The sequence below is a fragment of the Neodiprion pinetum genome, chromosome 5 (genome assembly GCF_021155775.2).
Source record: "Neodiprion pinetum isolate iyNeoPine1 chromosome 5, iyNeoPine1.2, whole genome shotgun sequence".
Classification (NCBI taxonomy): Eukaryota; Metazoa; Arthropoda; class Insecta; order Hymenoptera; family Diprionidae; genus Neodiprion; species Neodiprion pinetum.
In genome coordinates, this window is record NC_060236.1 from 10,397,071 (window position 1) to 10,406,830 (window position 9,760).

The following is a 9,760-nucleotide window of genomic DNA, read 5'->3' on the forward strand; positions in this document are numbered from 1 at the left end:
AATGGCGGTTCCACAGCTATCTTCCCGGGGCATGTTTTGCTTGTAGGGCTCCGCGGCACGCAGCACCACTGGTGCACTTTTGAATCTAGAACAAAAAAAAAAAAAAAACCATCAATCTAGAGGGTTATAGCTAGAGAATGTCGATCGGATTTTAAAAATTATCAATTTTTGTGGATTTGGCGTGCGTTTGAAAAAAAAATTGATTTTTGACGAAAAAACGGCTAGTTTTTTGTTAATAAAAAATCAATAAATAAAGTTATTGAAAATCCCGATCGACATTCTCAAGATAATGTTAATGTTCACATCTGGTCAAAATTTCAAGTAAAAGAAATGAAAATTGTTCGAGTGATGCTGCGTGCCATTTTGAAAAACCGTGTTTCGAGAAAAACGCGTTTAAAGTTTTGCGAATAGTTTTTTATTGGAAAAAATAAAAAAAAGAAGGTAAAAAAAAATTTTACCGTTAGTCTGCAATCCCAGCACCATACATTTGTCCTTCGATGGCCAAATTTTCGTCTCCTTCGTCTTTCGTGGTGGATTTTTGGAGCGCGTGCGCACTTTTTGCCGCGTCGCTCAGAGATGTCTCCGCGTGCGTAATGCGTTTGGCGTCGGCTTCGATGCAGAAATTATATAACTGTACACCAATTTCCACCTCCAACATCTTGAATATTTGCAAGACGTTGGTAAGGCCGCCATTGAATGTGCAAACAGCGATATCCGTCGCGATATCTAGGACAGTTTTTCCGCTTGAAGATGATTTGGGGGCCAAACAAAAATTTTCTCGCACGGGACCTTTTTTTCCTTATTCTAGAGGGTTTAAACTATTTTTGAAGCCAATAAAAAAAAAATCGATTTTTCGAAAAATTTACAGTGGCCATACCCCTTAACCACTTAATGTAAAACAAAATGTTAGATTGAGCTTAAAATTTAAGCCGGAGTTACATAAACTAAGATAATTACAAGTGCAATATTGTAAATATTGAACATTTATTGTTCATCTAAATAAATATGGTTTCCTCCTCAAAAAAAAAAAAAAACATGAGGATGGAGTGATGCGGGACACGGGTTCGATCGCAGTTCACTCGTTTTTTTTTTTTTAATTCAATCCCGGCTTTTTTTTGTATTTTCGGAGAGAAAAAACAAATCAAAGAAAAAAAATTTCGAGAGCCGGTCGATTTTTTCCTTCTTTCCTTTTGCTTTTTCTTTTACTGAACCCACCTTTTTTGTAGTGGGGGTAACCCGGAAGAGAACAAATAATTGAAACAATAAAATTCCGACAGCGAATCGATTTGTTCCCTGTTTTTGGCGCCTCTTTTTTGATATGGAAAAGTTTTGACAGTAATGGAAAATAGAGATTACTAAACGCAAATATATTGTTTTTTAATAACACCGGCCCACAAAAAAAAAAAAGTGGCCTGTACTTTTGACCGGACCTACCTATCTTTATGTATTTTGACGCGCTGAATCCGAATCTGAAGTCAGTTTTGCCCGTACACCCTCAAAATTTTGAGTAAATTGCAAAAAACCATAAAAATCGCCAAAAATTAGCATTTTTGGTAAGAAAAAAATTTATGGAACTATAGACCAAGTATGATTTTTATGCATTTTGGTCCGCTAAACCCAAATCTGAAGTTTATTCAACCATAAGCCTTTTAAAATTTAATTGGGCCGGTGTTATTAAAAAACAATACATTTGTTTTTAGTAATCTCTATTTTCCATTACTGTCAGAACTTTTCCTTATTAAAAAAAAAAACGCCCATCTTATATTAGTCTTGACGAGCATTTCTTAAGAAGTTCGGTGGATTAGCGGGTGATCGTCCGATACAGGGCGATCCTGGGAATTGGGTAGGAGAAAAATATGCTTGTTTTGTTACTAATATTATTAGACATTTTTATGGAATCCAAAGCTTTAATGAAGTTCAAGTGAAGATAACAGTGAAAATGCGGGACGAGGAAGCAACCGTTACAGAATGTTCTTAACCTAAATGTTCACACTCATTCGATTATTCACTTTTCGGTGGTTTCGCTACAACTCCGAACAACGGCTCACACACACAATGGCTTCACACTCACATATGATTAACACTGCACGTCTCTGCGAGTTCGTGGCACAAATTGCAACACTTGATATCTAGCTTCTGAAGACTAATATCACGACGCAAGATGCTTTGGCAAACCGCGTATAGAATTAGAGGAATTAGCTCTATTCGTCGGTGACGCGAAAAGACTGATAAACTCTTCACGCCATAGCTTCTGAAGGAGCCTGGTTCCGTAGATCTTGGGTTTATTCTGTCTCTAACGGGACTGACTTCGCTCGCTCGTACGACATCCCTTGGAGCGTCGGACGGCGAGCAAGGTCTCTGTCAACGTTGCAAATTTGAAACAAAGGCTTGCCTTGCGAAGATCATCCTTGAACCGCGTTGTCTCGCGCTCGCCTCATCCCGGTGTTGATTACACCCGGGATCCAGCGAGCGCGGGAACGCTGACATTGCAATGGTGAACTGGGCCGCTGCGCTTTTCTCGTGCCATGAACAGAAATATAAGGGATTTGTATTATATGTTGTAACGTGGCATTTTTACTGCGCGTTCCACACGGCTCCCCGAACTCTAGACGGACCATAAACTTAGGGAGCACGCGGAGCAGACCGCGGCTCATTTCGAAAAAGAGCGCCGGGACAACAGTCACGCATCCGAGACTCTAAGAGGGGACCATCGCCGGTTTAGCGAATAAGACTTTTCAGGATTTTTGTTTATTTTTTTTGGGTGGCGAGTAAATGCGGCTTCAGACAGGGGATCGGCAGCAAATCCGAACGACGTTACTGGATGGCAATCGCGGCGGATCGCGACGAAAGGAGGGCCTCGCACGAGGCTACGGAGAGAGCGTCAACGGAGAGCTCTGCCGCGAGGGAATCCAAGGCGGACGAGATTCCCGTTGGTGGCCGGCGAGCCGTAGCCCCCCCCCCCCCCCCTCCGTCGCCCAACTGACGACAGGTACCCTCGCGAAGTCGTCACCACGCCACTGCCAAGCTACGGGGTACCCGAGACTGGCCAGCCAATCAACACCCCGCGACAGCGGAATTCAACGATAGCGATACGCTAGATTGTAAGAATTGCGTAACGAGAACCCCAATTCGATCGGGAAAATTTTGACTATGGATGGCGCCTATGTTCGGGGCATGTTCGAATTGCGGCTCCGATTTGCAGGACTCGTCACTTGAGTCCTGGCGACATTTCGCGACAGTCGAGTACGGTAGAAATTCAGACAAAAAAAAAAAAAATCTCTTTGAAGTGTGTGTGCCATGGCCGAAACAGGAGTTGGCGAGTTCTTGGTGTGGTTGCGAAGCGGTAAGCGCTATTAATTCTTTGCGAACGCATTTCGAGTGCAAGTAGATCGGCGCACCGGCACCCGGTTGGCCTAGCCCTTGTTGAATTAGAGTAGTACTCGAAATTCGTTTGCCGATCTCCTTGATGATGACCGTAGCCTGACTTTTCGCGATAACGCGTAGAGTCAAGTGGATCCCTGTAAAGTCTCGCGTAGAGTCACGGTTTCGAGTGGGGAACAATTTCGGTTCGAAATTGAGTGCGGCCAAATTCCGTTGCACGGGGTCTCGTCGAGTCTGCGTACGTAAAAAGGGTCACCTCTCGGGGGGGGGGGGGGGGGGGGGGGTCGCGTGTTACCGTGCGTAGATGCTTGATTTAGCGGAAAGGGTTGTGAACTTTGGGGAAATAGGGACTACGACTGGAGCTCGGATGCGTCATAATACGCTACACACTCGCACGATCAGAAAACCTTCCTAGAGTTATTAATTTGGTCGCGATTAGCGCGTCGAGTCACGTCTTTTTGAGTTAGTTTACGAATTCTGGTGCAGCAGTAAGGTGGCGACTAGCGCCCGTAGAAATAAGATATCAGCTAGATTTAATCACGATTGCGATTAGCGCGTCGAGTATGATCTAGATCACGTTTTTGTTTAGCGGTTTATAATTAAGTGACGAGTAGCGTCGTAGTCGAGGACGATCGCGGGCAGCGCATCGAGTCCGATTTTGTTTTTTGTTTTTGCGAGTTAGGGTATTATTAAGACGGCGACTAGCGCACGTAGGCCGTAGAGGTCTCCTAGATTTATTCACCTTTTTTTTTATTTGGTTTGTTTCTCCCTTTCTTACTTCTTTTGGATTAAATTTAAACCTTTGTATTTGGAATCGCGAAGGACGACTTGCGCAGTCGTATTATTATTTTTATTCTTATTTTTTTTTGTAATATCGCTGACGAGAAATATATTATTGGAATTTTATAGTGATTTGGCCAAACCACGCGTTGGCTTACTTGTGTTACATCTCTCTCTACCCAAAAATTACCCCTCCCCTCTTCGCGGTACTGAGCTATCGAGTATATGGTCACGGTATTTCGCATTACCGATTTCGAGGCGTGTTAATCACGCCAGGCGCCCAACAAATTTCGCGATATTGTTTTAGGTCCAGGGTACATCGTGGACGCCGATTTATTGTGCACGAGGTAAGTTCTCGGTCATTTTCTCCGAGTGACCGAAGAGCGGGAAAAATCCACGTCATAATGTATAAAATAGTTATAAGAGAATGTTTCCTTAAAAACATATGAGCATACAAATCAGAACGATTTGTACTTCCATGCATTTCCCGCTACATAACTCCTAGAAATAAGGTTTATGCTTTCTCGTCAGCATTAAAAGTAAACATTCATCAAGTAATGATATATTCATATATATGTATACAGGCGGCGTAAGTGACAAAGTTCTACTCTAACTTTGTGAAGCTAAATTCGAGAGTGCCCGCAGCTCGGCGCTTTGCCAGACAACTGGTGCCTGCCCTCCGTGGTCCTCCAATTTATACTCTCCCGGAGCTCTCGTCAGATTACCTTGTCGACGTCCTTCCCCTATTTGTGTGTCCTGTTATGGGTCATCGTCCTGGTATGCATCGGTCAACGTCGACCGTCTTTGTTTATTATTTTGAAATTATGTATGTGATGGTTATAGTTGGTATCGGCGCCCACCTTAGCCAGCTGACCGTTACGGTATATTCCTTCGCATCTACCACGGCATCCATCATGACCGGACTCTCCGCCTGGGTCCCGACCTCGCACTGCGCGAGCCCGTTTCCGGCCTGCGTACCCTGAGTATGGTCGTCCGGGTGTTGGTGGAGAATGGCCGATTGTCTCCGAGCCCTATACCTCTCGGCTCGGTCCTCCTGAACCTCCATGGCGGCGGTGATTTTGTCCAACCATAGGTCGGGGTAGCGGCATTGTAGTTGGCCCAACAGCAGTAGATGTCGAGTCAGCCTGGCCCAGCCCCTGGGCTTCTCGGCGTCCACATCCTCGACGTTGGGTTCTTCGACCAGCTCCACCTCAGTGTCGCTAGAGTGGGTACTCATGGTTTGTAGCGGTATTGCATTACGGTACGGTTTGCGATATCTACGAAATTGAAGCCTAATTGTTACGATATGGTTTTAAATGTCCAATATCAATTTTCCCAATCACCTTGTAACTAACTACGTCGGTAAGTTCCACGATGATAGGAGATATGGTTCTGGTAATGCTATACGGTACGTGAAATTTCTTAGCTAGCTTGGCGCTGTAATTTTGCGCAGCCGAAGGTAGCGTATGTTGCCAGGTTTTCGGTAACCCATTCCTGTAATAATTGAAGGCGTTCCATACGTTCCTTCTAGAGCTCGGGACTCTGTCGTTCCACTTGTACATTCTCGTTGACTTCCCGTCGAAGGGAGTTTGTAAGAACTGGTGTCCGGCCGAGATTTAAAAAAGCTCGGGTTAGACCGAAAGGCATCCCAGTGAAATGACACAATACTTTTCCGGGAACTATAAATGCGGTAATTTCACGGCTGTCTTCTGTTAGCGGAATTTGATAGTAACCTTGGCTGAGGTCGATAGTGGAAATATAGCGAGCTGAACGAAGCTTGTCTAGGATGTGACGGCTTAGTAGAGAGCCGTGGTAAGAGTCAGTCGGTCACCCGCCGGTCCAGGAATAAGACGTATAAGCTTGGTAACGCAACATTGTCTGATTTAATGTATATCGTCGTGTATCCCTTCGAACGAGCATATTTTACGTTTACGATAAAAGCGACGAACCCTGTGAGGGAAGCACCAAGTATAAAGGAACCCGGGGCCGACTCAACAATGTAAAACGACAAATAAAGAAAGAAAGAAAGATAAGTTCAGGAGTATTTATTTTATAGTAACAAATGGATCTGTTACAAATGGCGCCCGAACAATAGACGTGATAGAAAACTTAGGTTTTCTATTTAGAAGAACCTTGATGTAATTGTGGAATATTAATTGTTTTATATAAATTGTATTATTATATGTCACTAAATCAAAACACACCAATTACCAGGTTGAGGTCAGGAGTGATACCTAAGAGGCTATCCATAACAAATAGTACAGAAAAGGAGAAAAATAAGAGACAAAAGAGATCAGCGACCATGGAGAAGGAATTACAGGAGTTGAGGGCACAACTTCAAAACATGGCGGATTTACAAAGGCAGATTGAAGAGCTCAGAAGTAATCAAAACAAAGAGAAAGAGCTAAGTACTGAAGTTAGACAGTTGAGGTCAATCAGTGAACAACAAACTAGAGAAATAGAACAATTAAGAAATTTACCTGCGATAGATAATGGTAATTTGTTGGTGCAAGGATTGATGAGTAGTTTTCAACAAGTAAAAATTGATATTAAATTAGAATCTTTTTCCAATGAGGAACAATCAAATCCAGTTGAATTTATCGAAAATATGGAAAGTTATTTTGAGTTAAAAAATGTGTCTGAAGCGCATAAATTGATCGTTGTAAAAAGTGCATTGGAGTCGAGAGCAAAAATATGGATGGAAGTCAATTCACATTTAGTAAGAAATTACACAGATTTTAAACAGGCATTTTTAGCTGAATTTTATTCTATACCAATACAAGTAAAGTTGAAAAGCAAATGGAGTTTGCGTCGGTACAAGAATCAGGATGATAATTTGATAACGTATTTTATGGAACAATCAAAGCAACCGAGATATTTTATCCCAAAATTAGAACAATTTGAAATTAATTACGCAATAATACAACAAATGCCTTGGCGTGTCAGAGATGCGCTTGCTGCGGTTGATTTTTCAGATACAAAAAGAGTTATACAAGCACTAAGTCATTTGGATTTAGGGCATGAAGAACGTGAGAAGGAAAAACGTAGAATGTTCAATCAAAATAGCCAAACGAGCAACGTTAGAAACATGACTTTACAAAATCACAATCAAGGGACCAGTTGTGGAGAATCAGGATACAGGCGTCGCCAAACAAATTTTAGGATACCAGATTTCAGACAACCACCCCCAAACCATAGTACTCTAAATCAAGGGTCTAATGCATGTCGCAATAACCAGCCAAATTTAAACTATCTAGCAACACGATGAAAAAAGGTCCAACATCGGGTTGCCAATTTTATGATTATACTGAGGACCTCTCTTGGGATGTACTAAAGGGACCGGAAGATGAAAGAATAAATCCAACAAAATCGAACCATTATAGTCCGCATCTTTTAGCCTTCATTCTTGATCATAGAACTTCAGTATTGATTGATACAGGCAGTCAGGTAACGGGTATTTCAGAAAAATTGTACCTGCAACTAGGGAGTTCACACAGGTTAAATGAGCTACCAGTAAGCAATGTAAAAATCTTATGCGCGATTGGAAGAAGAACTACGCCTGTAAAACGGCAAATTTTAATCGACGTCGTTATTGGGGATCAAGTAATTCGTACTGCATTTTTGGTTATCCCTAATTTGATTAATGATGTAATTTTCGGTAATGATTGGCTCATGTACAATAAAGTAATGATAGATTACAACAAGCAGTCTATTAGTATTAATAAAGTATTAGTCGATTCGTCGAAAGTTTCGTACGAATGTGATTCTGTGGAAAAATTGCGATCTGTTACCGTGGATGACGATATGTATATAAGGATAGTACAATGTAATCGAAGTGAAATGGATTGAAAGCCAGATATGAACATATGTGTAGAAAAAGATAAAATTGATGATCAGGAAGTAATAATTGACAATAATGTGAAAGACAATATTGATATGTTAATAAAGAGTGCGCGAGAAGCATTATGTGATGATGTAACTTTGAATAAGAATGAAATTGATGATGATTTAAAATTGATGAATGTTGAAGATAAATGCAGTTATGTAGAAATCCATTATGATCCAATTTTTTTTAAAAAATCGTTTGACAATGTACAAAATATGACATTGGCATGCCAGAAAGTCGATGAAAATCTAACAAAAAATGTGAGAAGCGCAGTGAGAAAGCTAGAACAAGATAGCGATCACAATTTTTTCAAGGAAGCACAGACGATCGTGGCTAGCCTTACGAGATTAAACGATGAAGAGAAGAGATTACTGTTTACTTTGCTGATAAAACATCAAAATTTGTTTTCTGATACGGCCAGTTGTACCACCGTATATGAACATAAAATTAAACTTATTAGGAATAAAACATATGTTAGAAGATCGTATCCAATACCACTGAAGTTGAGAGATGCTGTAGACATAGAGATCAAGAAAATGCTCGAAGCAGGAATAATAGAGAGATCAGTGAGTCCTTATTGCAATCCGGTAAGAGTAGTAACAAAATGAAATGGCCAAATGAGGATATGTTTAGATGCACGTTACCTTAACCAAATTGTAGAATCCGATAATGAAATGCCCCCACCTATAGAAGAATTATTACGAAAATTCGATGGCGTAAATCATATGACCACGACCGATTTAACTCAAGGATATTGGCAGATACCACTAGAAAAGTCTTCAAGATAGTTCACAGCCTTTTTACACAATAGCAACCTGTATCAATTTCGAAGAGTACCATTTGGGCAGTGGTTTCATTAGAGCGCTGAATATGACACTGGGTAATGATTTTGAGGAATTTTTAACTTGTTATGTTGACCACTTACTGATAGCTTCGTCTACCTTTGAACATCATATACACCATTTGGATCTAGTATTTGATCGTCTGAATCAATATAATTGTAAACTCAGATTAAGCAAATCACTTTTTTGCAAGGAGTCAGTATCTTTTCTTGGTTTTATTCTTTCATCAGCGGGGGTAAAACCAAATCCTGAAAAAATATCAGCCATATGTAATTTTCCACCACCAACAAATCGTACAACCTTGCAGCGATTTTTGGGTATTTGTAATTTTTATAGACAGTTCAGCCGAAAACACTCAAATTACGTTCAACCATTTAGAGAACTACTTGAAAAAGATAGTGCATGGAAATGGCAGGAAAGACATCAAATAGCGTTCAAAAATTTAAAGGAAAACTTTGTAAATTGCGTGACATTAAAACATCACAAGAAAAATGAGACGTTTAGAGTACAAACAGATGCGAGCGATGCAGGTATCAGTGGAATATTATACCAAATAGATGAAAAACGGCATCAGTACATTATATCACTGGTGAGTCGTTGTTTATCGAAAGCGGAACTAAACTATTGTACTACAGAAAAAGAACTGTTGGTAATAGTATATGCGGTGACCAAATTCCGAATTTATCTGTATGGAAGTCATTTTCAAATTATAACTGACCATCAAGCACTAACATTTCTACAAACTACACCTTTTCTGAACTCACGTCTAATGAGATGGAGTTTATTATTACAGCAATACGCGTTTGACATAAAACATTGCAAGGGAATAGATAATTTAGTAGCTGACTTTTTCAGTAGAAATCATGAGGAC

At 40.8% G+C, this 9,760-nt stretch overlaps 1 protein-coding gene across 1 annotated transcript; it reads right to left on the bottom strand.

The window, feature by feature from the left end:
* Positions 1-4,451: 4,451 nt before the first annotated feature.
* On the bottom strand, positions 4,452-5,430 carry LOC124218684 (uncharacterized). The gene is made up of 2 exons (XM_046625353.2): positions 5,022-5,430; positions 4,452-4,935 (listed from the first exon to the last, which is right to left on the bottom strand). The coding sequence occupies exons 1-2, from the start codon at positions 5,396-5,398 to the stop codon at positions 4,905-4,907; spliced, it is 408 nt and encodes a 135-aa protein (XP_046481309.1). The 5' UTR covers positions 5,399-5,430; the 3' UTR covers positions 4,452-4,904.
* Between the last annotated feature and the right edge of the window lie 4,330 nt (positions 5,431-9,760).